General features: G+C 41.9%; 2 protein-coding genes across 2 annotated transcripts; one reads left to right on the top strand and one right to left on the bottom strand.

Annotated features, from left to right (window-relative positions):
- On the bottom strand, positions 1,577 to 3,067 carry LOC8070745. The gene has a single exon (XM_002436601.2). The coding sequence runs from the start codon at positions 2,930 to 2,932 to the stop codon at positions 2,078 to 2,080; it is 855 nt and encodes a 284-aa protein (XP_002436646.1). The 5' UTR covers positions 2,933 to 3,067; the 3' UTR covers positions 1,577 to 2,077.
- Positions 11,752 to 12,927, top strand: LOC8070744. The gene has a single exon (XM_002437976.2). It carries the CDS (start codon positions 11,861 to 11,863, stop codon positions 12,593 to 12,595), a length of 735 nt encoding a protein of 244 aa, XP_002438021.1. The 5' UTR covers positions 11,752 to 11,860; the 3' UTR covers positions 12,596 to 12,927.

Here is a 17,960-nt window from a genome sequence, read left to right as displayed (position 1 = left end):
GAAACTGGAAACGAAGCTCTGAGTAAGGCCTTGTTTAGTTCTCAAAAAATTTTACAAAATTTTTCAGATTTTCTGTCACATCGAATCTTTAGACGCATGCATGGAGTATTAAATATAGATGAAAATAAAAACTAATTGCACAGTTTGGTCGAAATTGACGAGACGAATCTTTTGAGCCTAGTTAGTCTATAATTAGATAATTTTTGTCAAATACAAACGAAAATGCTACAGTGTCGATTTTGCAAATTTTTTTGGAACTAAACAAGGCCTAAGCCAAATAAACTAGCTAGGAGCATCGTAACTAAACTCGGATAAATATTATTCTGCAGCATAATCTTCTGGTGATGAACTGATAGGGACATGGTGGCACGGAGGACTAGATGATGATATGATGTTATGTATAATGGTGAAGGCAGCATCGACTAGAAGCGACGTTAATACTGCTGAAAGCTCGTTGACGTGGTTCCCGGATTGGATCGTTATTGTACATGCTAAACCATATACGTACTATATATTATTGTTCAGTTAAATACTGTAGCCACAGCAAATATTTCGTTCTTATGTGATTAGCCAGTTGAATTGGATGGACACTACCGGCAGTTAACACAAGAGTGACAATGAGTGTGACTAGAGTTCTAGACAGCCTCGGCCTCGGCCCTGGCCTTGTTTAGACAGCCTCAGCTGAGGAAAAGAGCCAAAGAGGAAGGAATCCCGGTGCTTTGGATTGGAGATCATATGTGTCGCAGTTCGGCCGTCACCGTCACCCACAAGCAGCTAGCTAGGAGGTGATCGGGGCGAAGTCTGCGTGGACGGCCGCCCGACACGTTTTTGGCGCAGTACGAGACAATACAACACCAGTGTGAGACTGCGACTGGCGATTTCTACATTTCTGGCTTTTTGACGCTTCACATCATCGTTCATCGGATAAGCTGGCAAGGAAAAACGAGGCTTTGGGAACTCTATCTATGGCCATCAATTTTGCACATGGGATCCTATCATCCTGATTCAGTTGGTCCAAGACTGGCTTTCATATAATACAGTACACTGGCTGCTGTCACTGCCAGGTGTGGATGGAATTGAGAAATAATCTACTACTGGACTTTGTCAAAAAAAAAAATCTACTACTGGACTAGTATTTGTAAAGTGGTAGCTATTTTTTTTCTTTTTTTTTTTGAACCAATGCAGCTGCGGTGGCCTTTTGCCTTGCAAAGACTGATTGATGATTATTATTTATTAGTGATATGGCACCCGCATAGAATAGTCCCCGCACACACACAACCATCAGAGAGACAGAGACTGCAAATCGACACGGCGGGGAAGAGCTTCGAGCTTCTTGGGACTGTTTGGTTTGCCCAAATCGGTGGGCTACATGTCTCCTCTCTTTTGCTGCATTCAAATGGAAGGAACATCCTCCTCGCCTTTTGCGTACTGGAGCTTCTAGTCTAGGTAACACACGAAGCAAAGACAAATTCAAGGGAAGGGATTAGTCCTTGAAATTCAGGACTGAAAATATGCACCTTACTCCTTTCGAAACACGGAGGAAACCCTGTTCGCGGAAAAAAAAAATGCACCTTGCTGTTTCCATAGTTCCATAGGATTATTCAAGCAGAATGGCCAATCCACCCAAAATGTCCCAAGCTCCTCACATGCCGTGCAAAGTCTTCATTTTTCTTTCCCTACCTTTTAACTAGTATACATCTGTCAGTCTGTATCTGTACTCTAGAAGTATTTTGTACTACTAGTACGTAGTAACTACCGAGATCCGAGGACCTGCAGCGCAGGTGCACCGTACACACAAACGCGACCAGCAAATTGCAATTTTTGGATGAGCTACATCACACTTCCATAGTAGTATCGTAACATACTATTAACAAGGTACTACTTCTGAAGACTTGCAGTTGCAGTAGTGGTACGCGGACGCGGTACCTGTACCGGTACGTCAGCACTCACCAGTGGCCACCACACCACGTGAACAGCGCCGGCGCAGGAACATCGACATTCGACAGCCAGAGCCACCTTCCTCTTCCGGCGCCGGCGCGCATGCGCACGACGCAGACATCAATCAAGGAGAGCTTGGTCATGGGTACTTGGAGTTGGCGCCGTCGGGCCCGCTCTCGAGCGGCGCATACGTGGTGAGGACGAGGTAGCAGAGGAGGGCGACGAAGGAGACGACGGCCAGGTACGGCGCCAGCCCCGTCAGCTTGCCGCCGACGCGCTGCGTGCCCGCGGCAGAAGCAGGGGCAGGGGCAGCGCGGCCGCCTGCGCCGCCGGCATCGGCATTACGCGCCCTTCGGGTGAAGGCGAAGCGGGCAAGAAGAAGCACGGTGCCGACGACCGCGGCCACGCCGACGATGGAGCCGCGTTGTATGGACACGGCGAGGAGGAAGGCGGCGGCCCCGGTGAAGCTCGCCACCTGCCCCGTCCCCGTCCCATGCGAGTGATCCTCCTCGCGGAAGACGCGGAGCAGAGGCCTGGCGCAGGAGAGGGCGGCGGCGCCGGTGGCAAGGACCGCGATGACGGGGCTCTTCATCTTCCTGGCGATGCCGGCAACAACAAGGTTGAGCAGGCCGAGGCCGCCGGCGTCGACGAGGAGGCACGCGGAGACGAGGAAGGCGACGCCGAGGGACATGACCAGGGTCATCTGCGCGAAGCAATCCGTGCACGGCGGCGGCGGTGGCGGCGCGCCGGGCGCGTGTGCGTCGCCGCCTCCGGCGCGCGCTGCCTTGCGGACGAAGCGCGCCAGCAGCATAGCGCCGAGGGCCTGGGCGGTGACCACGGCCATGGCGAGGACGCAGATGGCGATGTCGGTTAGGGGGCTCCGCCTCCGCCCCGCGACGTCATCGAGGAGGAGGACGCGGAGCGCGTCCGGGAATCCTAGCACCCCGGCGCCGAGAGCCACGACGATGATCCCCGGAACGAGGCTCGACGCCATGTCGATGTGGATCACCCTGCCCTCTCCTCTCCCCGACGTCTCGCGACTTGCTTCCCGTGCTGTTCTGCCGCGACTCTGTGAGTAGTGTGCAGTGGAGTGAACTTTTTATAGGAAATGGCGCAAGGATTGGCGAGTTCAGTGCGCCAGATGTGTTTTTTTTTTTTTTTTTGGCAGGCACAAGGCTACTACAAGAAAAGTAGTACTTGTGATAAGCTCGGCGACACTACGTGTCTGAATCACGCACGCCATTAGGTTTCGGCTCTAGAAGGCCTTTGAGTTTGACTGTCACCTAAACGTTGGACTCCTCTCCACATGCGTGATCCCAACTCCAATTGTTTTTTTTTTTTTTTGAAATCGCGCTTGGCGCGTACTTCATTAAGAGAAATGAGATGTTTTCGAATACATCTCGACGGTTTTGGCGAGAAGCCTCAACCCGCGGGCACACACATGACAAACATCGCCGGCTCAAATGGCGGGGCTGCTATAACGTACTAAACTGATAACTAGATTTGTGACTATGGTCTTGTTTAGTTCACCTTGAAAACCAAAAAGTTTTCAAGATTCCCCATCACATCGAATCTTGTGGCACATGCATGAAACATTAAATATAAACGAAAACAAAAACTAATTACACAGTTTAGCTGCTACTGCGAGAAGATTGCAGCCAGCTGGGGCACTCTTCTTTTTGCGCAGGCCAAAATTTGGCTTAGTTCCGAAAAGTGAAAAGTTTTCGGTACTGTAGCACTTTCGTTTGTTTGCGACAAATACTATCCAATCATAGACTAACTAGGATCAAAAAATTCGTCTCGTGATTTACAGCTAAACTATGTAATTAGTTTTTTATTTTTTTTTGTCTATATTTAATGTTTCATGCATGTGACACAAGATTCGATTTGACGGGGAATTTTGAAAATTGGTTTTCATAGTGAATGCTCATCCTCGTGCGTGTGGTGCGTCAGCTTGTCTCCGTCACGCAAATCTGCAACTGAAATCCCTTATTAGGACAGGAAGACTAGGAAAAGTTCTCGAGCTTATATATTTTGCTTTTGCTTATATATTTTCGTTTCCATTGCCTCTCCTCACCTCTTCTTCCGATCGTGCCTGCTGCATGCTCTTGGGATCACGCATATCCACAGGGAAGGACGACAAGCTGAATGGACGATGCCGACCGACCGACCGACGACCGGACGCTGCATGTCCTATCCTGTTGCGGTTGGAATGCTGGATTGTGCCTTTTGCGTGCTTTCGAACTGATCTCTAGTAGGATCAGCCTGAGAGCGACGGATCTGGCGGCCATGTGGTGGAAGGGACTATTGTATTCAGCTTTTGTGTATGCTTTGTCTTTTAAACTCATCTCCCATTCACGTACGGTGATGAGTGATGAATCCATGAACACCTGCAGATGCCTTGCTTTTTTTTTATCCCTTTTACCTTTAAAACGTAGCAGAAGCTTTTTCCGTTAGAGTGGTAGCAGGTCTCGACTGGTAAATTTGGCATGCGTAATTGCGTATAGCATCACATGGTAAATTCAGCTCTGAACGCGGAAATGGAGAGCCGAGGTACCACTACCGCCCGACGCCTATCCATAATGGATCGATATATGGTGTTTTGTAGCCAAGAAGTAACGGCGGTAAAAAAAGTAAAGAAACAAACCTCCGATCGATCCATGGAGCATGGCGTGCTGGCCGTCATGACGTGGTCAGGATGACACTCACGCTGACAGAATGAGCCGCTGCATTAGGCATCGATCATGATATGAATATGATGATATCTTTTTTTTTTCCCCAACTTTGTGCTAGCTCTGCTCGATCATCATTTCCACCCTGACCACCTCTTCTTGCGGTCGTGCACTCGTGCTGGCCCGCTGCTCTTGTGCATGCATGCGATCCATCGCAATATCCACAAGATCACATACAAACAAATGTACAGACTTGGACGGTGCCAAACGGAGTAACCGACGACCGGGTCCTGCCCGTCCTGTTGCGGCTGGATTATTTTTTTTTTCATAAGCGCTATCCAGTCCAACAGCTTCCATTTAGGCCTTGTCTAGTTCAAAAAGATTTGCAAAAAAGTTTCAATTTTCTTGTCATATCGATTTTTACGACACATGTATAGAGCATTAAATATAGATAAAAATAATAACTAATAGCACAGTTTATCTGTAATTTGCAAGACGAATATTTTAAGTCTAGTTAGTTTATAATTAAATAATATTTATCAAATACAAACGAAAATGCAACGGTATAGATTTTGCAAATTTTTTTTGGAACTAAACAAGGCCTTAGTAGCAATGGTCGTTTCAGCCAATGACTAAAAATACCGATTACTGATTTGTTACGAGAGAAAAACACTACTGAATGACTAATAGATTTAGCGAAGTATTAGTGCTGCTGAAAATTAGAACTTGTTTAGTTGGGGAATTTTTTTTCTTTTGCTACTGTAGAACTTTCGTTTGTATTTGGTAATATGTCCAATCAAGGACTAATTAGACTCAAAAAAATTCGTCTCTCAAATTATAGACAAACTGTGCGATTAGTTATTTTTTTTATCTATATTTAATGTTCTATGTATAGAGTATAGACTTAAAGATTCGATATGACGAAAAATTTTGAAAGTTTTTTAACTAAACGAGGCCTTACCACATCTAGAAGCTGAAGTACTTATAAGGTATCACATCGAATATTAAATGAGGGTGTCACAATGAGTATTTCGATAATAATAACAAAAAATTCTTAGTAATCTGCATAACAAATCTATTAATTTTAATTAATTGTCATTAGATCAGAATCTACCGGCGACAAAATCTGAACGGGATGAGAGGACAGCCCTGAGCCCCTGAATGAGATCGATGTGCATGCCGACGTGGCGAAACGGACAATTGGGACTAGTACGCAGGTTTCGACTTTTGTATGCTCGTGTTAAGGAAGTGGGAAGTGGACATTCCAGTGTTTCCTCAAAATACAGTAAACATTCCACTATATTCTAGTATGTAGCAAGTAGCATAAAACCATTCTAGGCCTTGTTTAGTTCCCAAAAGATTTTGCAAAATTTTTCAGATTCCCTGTCACATCGAATCTTTAAACGTATGTATGAAGTATTAAATATAAATAAAAATAAAAACTAATTGCACAGTTTGGTCGGAATTGACGAGACGAATTTTTTAAGCCTAGTTAGTCCATGATTGGATAATATTTGTCAAATACAAACGAAAATGCTACAGTGTCAATTTCCCAAAAATTTTGGCCTTGTTTAGTTCCAAATTTTTTGGCAAAATGAGCACTGTAGCAATTTCGTTTGTATTTAACAAATATTATCCAATCATGGATTAACTAGGCTCTAAAGATTCGTCTCGTCAATTTCGACCAAACTATGCAATTAGTTTTTATTTTTATCTATATTTAATACTTCATGCATACATCTAAAGATTCGATGTGACGGAGAATCTGAAAAATTTTGCAAAATTTTTGGGAACTAAACAAGGCCTTTGGGAACTAAACAAGGCCCTAGTAGTGTTCCCTCAAAAAAAAACATAAAACCATAAAAGGGTATGCGCGTGCATGTCCCACTCCATTTGATTGAAACCCATTGCTGCTCATCATTATAATGGCACGCTTCTAATAAGGCCTTGTTTAGTTGCCAAAATTTTTCAAGATTTTCCGTCACATCGAATCTTGCGGCACATGCATGAAGTATTAAATATAGACGAAAACAAAAACTAATTACACAGTTTATCTGTAAATCGCGAGACGAATCTTTTGATTCTAATTAGTCTATGATTGGATAATATTTGCCACAAACAAACGAAAGTGCTACAGTACTGAAATCCAAAATTTTTCTCAAACTAAACAAGGCTAACGGCCCTGTTTAGTTTGCCCTCTAAAATTTTTTCATCCATCCCATCGAATCTTTGGACACATGCATGGAACATTAAATGTACATAAAAAAAATAAACTAATTACACAGTTTAGTTGAAAATCGCGAGGCGGATCTTTTAAGCCTAGTTACTCTATGATTAGCCTTAAGTGCTACAGTAACCCACATGTGCTAATGACAGATTAATTATGCTTAATAGATTTGTCTTGCAGTTTCCTGACGAACTAAGTAATTTGTTTTTTTATTCGTTTCTAAAAATTCCTCCCGACATCCTTCCGACACATCCGATGTGACACTCAAAAATTTTTTATCAGCAATCTAAACAGGCCCTCCTTTTGCTGCTCTGCACACTGCACAGCCGCCTAACCTCCTGCGACACGTGGCATCGTTTGTTTCATCCTTCAAGAAGAGAGTTTGCGTGCTCCCCGCCCTCCGACTCGCTCCCGGACTGGAATCTGCGAGTGCAGTAATGCCATGCAGCATGTACATGCTCCAGTATTGCTTATCTAGACCATCTAAATATGCTCTAAGATTCGTGCTGCTGCGCTTTTCTCAACTATATGCATCGGTATAGATAAGCAATGTCCAGCATGTAGACTAAAAAAACTGCCTTCCTGGGAGTGCGCATACGCCATAGCGAGGACGCCGAGGCCACGACGGCCAGAGACGTCAGCTTGCCGAAGCGCCGCCACCACGTGCTCATGGCATTGGCAGGCGTAGGGGCAGCGGCGACGGCGGCATTACGTCCCCAGCGGGAGAAGCGGACGACACGCGTCGTTCCAGCGACCGCGGCGATTGCGACGCCGACGGGAACCTTGGTGATCGCGCTGTGCGTCGAGGCCACTGGACGCGGCGGAAGAGGCGGCGGCGAGGAGCAGCGCGATGAAGATGAAGCACACCGTCTGCCTCGTCCTGGAGAAGCGTTCCGAGGCGCGCGCGGCGGGGGCGGCATCGCCTGCATTGTGATCGATGAGCAGGCGTGTCGATCAGCAAGGTCAGGATGGGCTATTGGAGATTGCATAGGAGCCATAAATTCGGGCTCCCAAAATAACTACTATACTCGTTTTTTTAAGAAACAATTTTTGACTAAATTTATATTAAAAATATTAATGTTTATGATAGTACTATTAGAAAGATTTTTGAATTTAGTTTTTTAATAAATTTATTTAGAAATATAAATATTGCACATACTTTCTATAAATCCAGTTGCGACACAGAAACCAAAACGAAAATTATTTTGGGATGGAGGGTTCAGATCCTTCGTACTCCGCAGCTTTGCACCCCCGTGCTAGTTCGCTTGTTTGTCTCCTTGTCTCTACCATCGGTCGCCGTATCCTGCTATGTGAAGTGTATGGATGCACTAGTGAAGGGCGCGCGCCGTTGCGCGCACGTGTAGTTATGTACGTGAAGAAAGGATGACCTTATTCAGAAGATCTGTTATTGGTGCGTGTGTGCAGCGGTTCATAAAATTTCAAATATGGAGAATGTGTGGAGTAATAAGATAAGAAAGCTGATCACAACACACTCTGTTTCATACATAGTATATAGTCTAGGTAACACATTTACAGTTTTCGGACACTGAACAAACAAACAAGTAATTTTTTTCTGAATTACACACTCATAGTTAAGTAACTGAAATTATGATAGGCTGCCTAATGCAGTGAAAACACAGTGAGGAACAGATGTGTTTTGCCAACAGGACTTTATGTTAGGGTGGACAGGAACCCTTCTTAGCTTTATAGCAATAGGTGATCAAGTCCATTAGAATCCGTGACCTAATCTGATTGTGTTTGCTATCAAACTTATGACCTGTATCAAAGATAAGGCAATCTTCCCCAGCATCATCCTCTGGAGTAAAAAGAGCATGCGAATCGGGCTGAAAAAGATGTGTTAGCTTTACTCCAAAATTTCAAATCTTCACTTTCTAAGAAAACTTTATGCTTCGTGAATATGTATAGACTATCCGAACTGCACTTCCAAAATAGTTAAACCTGATATATTCTATTGATGTTGTAAATAGCTTAATAAGTGAGGAGCATAGCAAGTATGATCATCGAATACAAGATTATTAATATTGTGCTACCACTATTTATGAATTAATATAATAAAAGCAGAGCTATATATATGGGTAAGATTTTATAGAAGAAATCAAAATATGGACCTCACATTAGTTTTTTACCCCCAAAATTGATGGTCCGTTGGTAACCTGAGATATTGCAGCTTCATAGCTAAAAATCAAAGCATCAATTAACATATATATGAAAAAAAAAGCAGTCTATTGTCCCATACATATATTACGTCCCAACATCCTATAATGAATAAACAGATGTGTAAGAGAGATAAATATATAGTATATTTAAATAAGGCTGGAAATTAGATTTGTTCAAAAGAAGGGCCGCCTGCACTTGTCGTAGTCACCATATTGGCACAATAAAAACAGAGAACCCAAGCTACATGATGCACCCCCAAATTCTATTTCGTTAAACCTGATACCTTTTTTGTGATTTTAGATATAAACCTAAAATTGTTTCTATTTACAAAAAGACTCAAAGGCTGCCTGATAAGTTATGCAAATCACAATTACCTGAGGCCATGAAGATGGCCTTGATGAACTGTAGAGGATAACCAGCAAACAGATTGAGGCCTTCACTGACAACTATGGTGGTCTTCTTCTCCAATCCCAGGATGAGGGAGCCCACGAAGTAGAGCCAAACGGCCACGGAGGTGACTACAACGACAGTGTGGGCTCATCCTTTTACTGCTAGAGATCTCTAACTATAGGATAGAGTAACAGGACTATTGTGAACCAATAGCGATTTAATTCACACACACTATAGCAGTATAGAAAATTAGAAACCACTCTATTTGTCAAAAGGTAGGCTTCAACTTCTGAGAAGTATAGACTTTAAAGGCCTAATGGGGTTATAGCTGATATTTTTAAAAATGAAAGTCTATGAATATTAATATATACTTTAAGTATAGAGCCCATGAGAGGTACAAACTTGTCATTTTTGGACTATGCAACTAACACAAATTAAATCATTGAAGGAAATGCAATGTGCCTGCATCATCATCAATCCTATTCTGTTGGAATGAACTATAGATGTTGAGTGTGTTATCTTTAACTTTAATCATGGCATTCTGCAAAAAGTTACTCTACACTCAGTGATCTTGTCTCGATTCTACAAAAAAAAATATATAACTGGATTCAATTTATATATGACAAGAAAAAGAAAAACTAACTACAGAGTGCATGGAGAACAGACAGGTTGAAAATTTTTAGTCAATTGTTTGGTTGACTTAAGAAAATGTAGATAAAAAATCAAATAGATAAATTGATTGGAAAAATTAGAAGTGGTTGTACGACCCGAAGAAATTAAGGTGAGGAAAAATGAAACCAAAAAAAAAGGAAAAAAATGAAGTTTTATTTTTGCATTACTTCAACTCGACTTGGTACTCTCAGTAGTAAATATATTTCTTCATATTTCTCCTTTGAGAAATAGGAACAACCTGTGAAGCATATACTACGTACTACGAAAGGTGCACCGTGCACGACGACGCGATTGGACATTGGGCCACTTGGACGAATCACGTTCGACCCGAGATAAAGGCCGTTTCCAATTTATTTTATTATTACTCCTATATATAATATAATCTCCTGTACTAGTATATACACAGTACTCCATTTATACTTATAAAAAATTGTTTTGAAACAAGATTTGAATCAAATATTAAAAATATAAATCATGAATAATTTTTAAGTTGTTAAGTTTAAAATTATGAAAACCATATGAATAGATTTATTTTGAAATATATATATATATACACACACACCATTTTTTATTAAATATTTTTATAAAAAATAAGAGTTAAATAAAGTTATACTTTAGAGACTAATTATACAATTTGTCTACAATTTCCGAGATGAATCTTTTGAATCTAGTTAATACATGATCAAACAATATTTGTCAAATACAAATAAAAATTTATAGTGTTTATTTTGCAAAAAAAAATTGTAACCCCAACCAATCTGCTGCACACGACTGTGATTACGCAAAGCAAGCGGGATAATGTACTCTTTTGCGCAACTAGTGCGGTCGCATATACTAGTATTAGACAGTAGTACTAGCTAGCAAGCATTGATGCCGATCATAGCGCGACGCCGAGGTTGAGACCGTTTTTTCATCAATTAGAAAATATATGTATATATACTCATATAAGCTGGTCGGTGTCAATCTCGCTGTCCTATACGTCATGCTCTCCCTGAGCTTTTTTTTTCCTCAAATCCATGGTCATCTGTCCACACTAGAGTACATGACAGTGACGAGCTACGCGCGGTTGGCTAGGGCCACGTCGCTGCGACGAGAGTCGGGCCCCATGGGATGCCCCGGCGAGTTTATCTCTATCATTATTCAAAGGTTAATTAACAACTCCTGCGTGATTGTGAGAAGAAAAACCCTGCCAAATTTGTTAGGCCCCGTTCTGATCATCTTCGATTATAATAGTAAAATTATTCTTTAGATAATCCAAGCTCTCTAGATTATAGAATACTTAATCCATAATAACTTAGTAGAATTAGAATAATCCTATAGTCCAACCCCACCTCGCCAACTTACCAACAGTAGAAGATTATAGTTGAACCAATAATAATTCTCAGTTACCAACCTACTATTTTTTTTTTACCATAATAAATCAGCATAAGCAGCCGAAACGATTTAGCAAATAGGGTCATACGAAATCACCTGTCTCTGTCTGTTTGTCATCTAATATGCTCCTAGACAACAAAATCCGTAGGCTCCGTGTGTACTGAATTTTTAATCAGTGCTTTTGAAAATAGATTGCTTATCTAGGGGAGCCGCGTTGCCACCAATTCGTTGCGTTGCGTCGCCGTCCGCTATAAAATGGGCGATGCTCTGCGGCCACACACCACATCACTACCAGCGGGGAAGAGTCGCAGAGCAGAGGAAACAAAGCGAGAGCGAGGTCGAGGTCGAAGGGCTGGTGCTACTCGATCGTCGATCGACTGACCTTTTGTGTTTTGATCTCGGATCTCCCATGGCGGGTGCGGGTCTTGTTCCGCAGGCCATTGTGCTCGCCCTCGGCGCCGGTGCGTTGGGCGGCGCCGACGCACTGCGCCTCCTGCTCCAGTTCGCGGGGCGGATCAGCCCCGCCGTGGACCTCGCCATCTGCATCGTCGTCATCAGCCTTCTCACCGCCCCGCTTCTCGGCACCATGCTGCTGGCGCGCTTCGTCCGCAAGGCCGGCCCGGGCGGTGGCGGTGCCACTGCCACGCCGGCCACGGACCTCTTCGCCCGGATGACCGCGACGGTGTCCGTCGGCGCCGCCCTCCTCGTCACCGCGTGCCTCCTCCTCCTCGTGCCCGGCGGCGCCGTCCGCCTCCCGATCGACTTCGCCGTCGTCGTCAAGAACCTGGTCTTGGTCACCGCCGTCCTCGCCATCTGCGCCGCCTTCGCCTTCGCCGCCGCCGGTTACCTTCCGGTTCCGGGCGCCGTGCATCTGCGGGCCCGCCGCTTCTTCCGCAGGGCGGACAGCGTAGGCAGGCCCGCGCCTGCTGCGCCCGCCACGGCGATCAAGATCGTTGTGGTGTTCCTGGTCGCCGTGTCGTCGTCTCTCGTCGCGTCCGGCGGATTTGACGCGCACGCGCGGCTCCTCGTTCCCGAATTCCACTGGCGGCGGAGGCGCCGCATGGTCACCATGCCCGTCGGGGTCGCAGTCGTTACGGTCGCTGGCATCACGCTTCTTGTCCGGTGCTCACGCAGGGGCGCGTAATGCTGCCGGCGCCGCTGCTCGGACAAGCTCACGCCCGTGGCGTCGCCATCGCCCATCGTCACCGTCTCCTGCTGTCTCCTTGTCGCTGTCGCGTATGGGCGGCCCGAACTCCAATTGACCATGCATGTCTTGCTTACAGTAGTAGTATGATACCCGTGTAATATACTATATTAGTATATACGTACTCCGGTACGCTAGTAGCTTTCTATTCAGGTACGCTAGTATACTAGTACAGTAGTACCTCAGCAGCTTCTCGAGGACTTCGATTTGACAAGAATTGGGACTTGTTTAGTTTCCAAAAAATTTTGCAAAATTTTTCAGATTCTCCGTCACATCGAATATTTAGATGTATACATGAAGTATTAAATATAAATGAAAATAAAAACTAATTACATAGTTTGATCGGAATTGACGAGACGAATCTTTTGAGTCTAGTTAGTCCATGATTGGACAATATTTGTCAAATACAAACGAAATTAGTACTATTCATATTTTGCAAAATTTTTTTGAACTAAACAAGGCCGGCTGAGATTGCTTTAGCGGTCAAATCTTGAACGAGGCCTGGTTTAGTTCTTAAAAATTTTTGGATTTCGACGCTGTAGCATTTTTGTTTTTATTTAACAAATATTATCTAATTATGGATTAACTAGGCTTAAAAGATTCATCTCGTGATTTACAGGTAAACTGTGCAATTAGTTTTCATCTATATGCTTTATGTATATGCTCTAAGATTTGATTAACGGAGAATCTTGAAAAGTTTTTGACTGAGAATGTTGAAAAAGTAGTTTTTAAGTGAACTAAACAAGGCCCGACTCGAATTGAGGCGAGATTGTTACCGGTGAGTCTTGTCATTTTGTCAATTGTCACGGTCTCGCGAGATGCGAGATACGTACTGTTTCTTCAATCGAAACGGTACAACTAGTCTAAGGCCCTGTTTAGTTCCCCACTAAAAAATTTTCATCCATCCCATCGAATCTTTAGACACATGCATGTAACATTAAATGTAGATAAAAAAATAAACTAATTACACAGTTTAGTTGAGAATCGCGAGACGAATCTTTTAAGCCTAGTTACTTCATGATTAGCCTTAAGTGTTACAGTAACCCACATATGCTAATGACAGATTAATTATACTTAATAAATTTGTCTTGCAGTTTCCTAACGAGCTATGTAATTTGTTTTTTTATTAGTTTGTAAAAACCTCTCCCGACATACTTCCGACACATTCGATGTGACACCCAAAAAATTTTCATCCCCAATCTAAACAGGCCCTAAACCCTATTTGGTGAGGCATCAAGCATCATCGGATTGACTCGATTTTTTTAATAAGAAAGAGCAGACCGCACCCCTATTTTGTTAGTTAGGCCAGTCTCAATGGAGTTTCATTAGAGTTTCATGTACATTAAATATGCTGATGTGGCACTATATTAATAGAGAGAGATGATAAGAGTTTTATGGGAGTAGAAAGAGTTTCATCCCCATGAAACTCCTATGCACTGTTTCCAAAACTGTGTCATGAAACTCCCATTGAGGATGGCCTTAAAAAAGATGCAAGAGGGGGGAAAAAATAGCCCTATCCAGGGGTAAAGTTAATTTTACTCTTGAGGGCATGTGTCCTCACTCTCTCATCTATTGAATTTGCTTTAAAAAGTGTGCAAACACACGTCTCAATGCAAAATTGTTTTGACATGTGTGTTTGCACACTTCTCAAAATAAATCGAATGGATGAGAGAGTAAGAGCATATGTCCTTAAGGAGAAAAAAAAACCGTCTTCCCTATCCCGGGTCCAGGCATATACGGAGGTCCTAAAGATCTCATGCGCTTCTTGGGACTGTACCTCGTGCGTAAGCCATTTTTGGATCTCTCGTGCATGGCGTTTCTCTTCTCTGACACTTCAATCTTGTATCACTCTATATGCTGCATATAAAAGTATCTTTTACTAATTTATTATAAAAAAATATTATAAAATAATTAACAGATTTGATAGATAAACTCAACCATATATTATCATATTTTTTTGAGGGAACTGTGGAGGAGAACCCTCCCCACCTTTCTTTTTTCTTTTATTTCTTGTAAGCAAAAAGTAATACAAGAGCACGAGTTGTGCTAAAAGAGCTAACAAAGCTCAAAAAGGAAAAGACAAAAACCTTAAGAGATACTCTCAAGCCACAAAAGTAGTGAATCTGCTCGGCCGGGCTTGGATTTTGGTGCAAATCAATCCAAATTCATGCTTGAAGTGAGCTTTCCAATTGGCCAGCGAGCAGGCCTTGTTGTCGAAGATGAGATTATTTCTGGAGCACCAGATGGACCAACAAGCAGTAATCAGAACTTCTCTGAACACCGGGTTACCAAAATTGATTCTTGCTGCATCAATGATCATGGCAAGGTGAGGGAGGTTCAGGTTCCAGCTGATGCCAACAAAATTCCAACACGCTTGATTGAAGGGGCAAACAAAGAAGAGGTGATACATGGTTTCCTCCACATCCAAATTACAAATGGCACATGAGTAACTGGTGAGTTGCATATTTTTGCTTCTCAGCAAATTTCTGGTACTAAGGCGGTCTTTAAGGAGTAACCAAAAGAAGAATTTATGTTTTCCAAGGTTTTGGCCTTTCCACAACCATTCAAACAGAGGTGAAGCTTGGTGACTCCCAAGGAGCAAGTTGTAGGCTTTCTTAATATATGAGGTAAACGGGTTCCAGCGGTATGTCTAACGATCTGAGCTGTCAACATTCCAATTAGATGAGTTGAGAAGGTTCTGCAGAGCCTGAAATTCTTAGACAGCTTCTGGGGACAGTGGAAGGAAGAAGTTGGCGTTGTCCTTATTGTGCATAAATTGGAATATAGAGCATTTCTTTTTTTTTTTTTGAAAGGCGGCAAGAGCTTTGCCGTATTTTTATTAGACGAGAAAAAAGAAAAACAGAAAGTATTTACAACAACTTACATAGCAACTCGACTTTAAACTACTATGGCACACATGCCAAAAACCAAAAGACTAACCAAACCACTGTATTGCACTGTATTGCACTAGTATAAACACCTACTCAACCATAGTGCTAGGTCTTGTTGCCATTTGGTATTGTTGAATTTCATCCTTGCACAGCTGGGCTACTTGGATCGGTTGCAGATGTTTTTGTTGGAAAGTTCTTCTATTGCGTTCCTTCCAGACGTTCCACCAAAAATAGATCATGACACCATCTATCTTTCTACGTTCACTTCTATCAAACTTTGCTCGACATTTGCGCCAGTAACCATGTAAGGATCCATTCATTCCAACCGAGTTTAGCGCGTATAGATTGAGCCATTGTTTTAAATAAGACCAGACTTGCTTTGCGTAGGTGCAGTCTTTGCAAAGGTGAGTTGGCGTTTCTGGGTCCATTCCACAAAGTTTGCAAATGGGATCATTTGCCCAATTACGTTTTATCAAGTTGTTGGCAGTTAGAATTTTCTTGTGCAGAAGTGTCCACGCAAAGAATCGGCATTTAGGTTCAGTTTGTGCTTTCCAAATTGGTGTCAATTTTAGCTTGCTGAAAGATCCTTCAAATTGGATGTTGTATGCGCTTTTGGTTGTGTATTCCCCGTCTGTTGTCCATCTCCAACGAATTGTGTCCTCACTATTTTCCTCAAGTGTAGTTTCTTGTACTTTTTCCCATAGTGTGGCGTACTCATGCAGCTCTCATTTCTTTCTCTTGGCAAAGGAATATAATCTTAGGAAGGACTCTTTGAGGCAATTAGCAGCCCAATGATCTGACCAGAAAAAGGATGGAGTGATCGTTACCCAGATGACAAATCGTCATGCTTCTGAACGTAGAGCTTAGCTTGAGTATATCTTTCCACCAGAAGGAGCCTATAGGATGTCTGGCATGTGGGTTATTAAAGGAGATATTTAGATACTAATTAAAAACTAATTACATAACTTATCTGCAAAACTACGAGATAGATTTTTAAGCCTAATTAATCTATCATTAGCACATGTGTGTTATTATAATAATTATGGTTAATTATAAAATAATTAGACTGAAAAGATTTATCTCATGATTTCTATGTAAATTATAGAATTAATTATTTTTTATATATATTTAATACTCTATGCATATATTCAAATATACAAAAATCTAGATATAAAATTTTTAGATAAGAACTAAGGGGCCTGACGTTGATGTGCCAGTTTGGGAAACTACGGTATTGATGAGGTACGAGAGCGAAAGCCAGCCAGCCCGCCCGATCGAACCAACCATCGAGTATCCAACCATTTTGTTCCTAAGGCTTTGTCTAGTTTTCAAAAAAAAATTACACATTTTTTTCAGATTTTTCATAACGTTGAATCTTACGGCATATGTATTAAACATTAAATATAAATTTAAAAATAACTAATTACACAATTTGACCATAATTTATGAGCTGAATTTTTTGAGTTTAATTAGTCTATAATTGGATAATATTTATCAAATACAAATGAAAGTGCTACAATGTCTATTTTACAAAATTTTTTGGATCTAGATAAAGCCTAAACTATTTTGCAAAATGATTAAGATTCCATGTCATATTGACTTTTGTGGCACATGCACGGAGCATTAAATATAATAAAAATAACTATTTATATAGTTTGTCTATAATTTACGAGATAAATCTTTTAAGTCTAATTAAATTATAATTGAACAATAATTATCTAATATATAAACGAAAGTGATAAAATAGGATTTTACAAAAAATTTCGCCAATTAAAGAAAGCCCTACATACTCACCGTCGAGCGGGACCTGAACCAATCAGAATTCGTGCACTTCTTTTTCTTGAAATAAAATGTCAAGTGACAGGAATTTCTTTTCGTTTTTCGAAGAATAATGCTGGAAATTTCTCTAAGGCCTTGTTTAGTTTCCAAAAAATTTTAAGATTCCCTATCACATCGAATCTTGTGACATATGTATGGTGCATTAAATATACATGAAAAAAAAACTAATTGTATAGAAATTACGAGACGAATCTTTTAAACCTAGTTACTCCATGATTAAGCAGTGTGAAAACCTAAAATTTTTTACAAACTGAAACAAAGCCGAGCCTGGAGCTACGTGTTTCGCGTCACTGCACGCAACTCTCCGTATGACTTGTCTGCTATAAGCCTTCTCGCCGAAGGCACGTAACGGTGTGAACAGCAAAATGGCATATGTCAATCGGGTCGTGGGCCCCGGTGGTGATTCATCGCCACGTAGACGGATTCAAAGAACGCGCAAAATGTGGTTTTTTTTTTATCTCTTGTTCAGTTCGCAAAAACTTTTGAAAAATGTCACCGTAGCATTTTCGTTTTTATTTGATAAACATTATCCAATCACGAAGTAACTAAGCTTAAAATATTCGTTTCGCGATTTA

The sequence above is a fragment of the Sorghum bicolor genome, chromosome 10 (genome assembly GCF_000003195.3).
Source record: "Sorghum bicolor cultivar BTx623 chromosome 10, Sorghum_bicolor_NCBIv3, whole genome shotgun sequence".
NCBI lineage: Eukaryota > Viridiplantae > Streptophyta > Magnoliopsida > Poales > Poaceae > Sorghum > Sorghum bicolor.
Note: the sequence above shows the minus strand (reverse complement) of the source record. Positions and strands in the feature narration are given on the sequence as shown.

What these genes read in the sequence shown, in the direction of transcription:
- LOC8070745 (XM_002436601.2), bottom strand. Translation starts at nt 2,932, where the DNA reads ATGGCGTCGAGCCTCGTTCCGGGGATCATCGTCGTGGCTCTCGGCGCC.
- LOC8070744 (XM_002437976.2), top strand. Translation starts at nt 11,861, where the DNA reads ATGGCGGGTGCGGGTCTTGTTCCGCAGGCCATTGTGCTCGCCCTCGGC.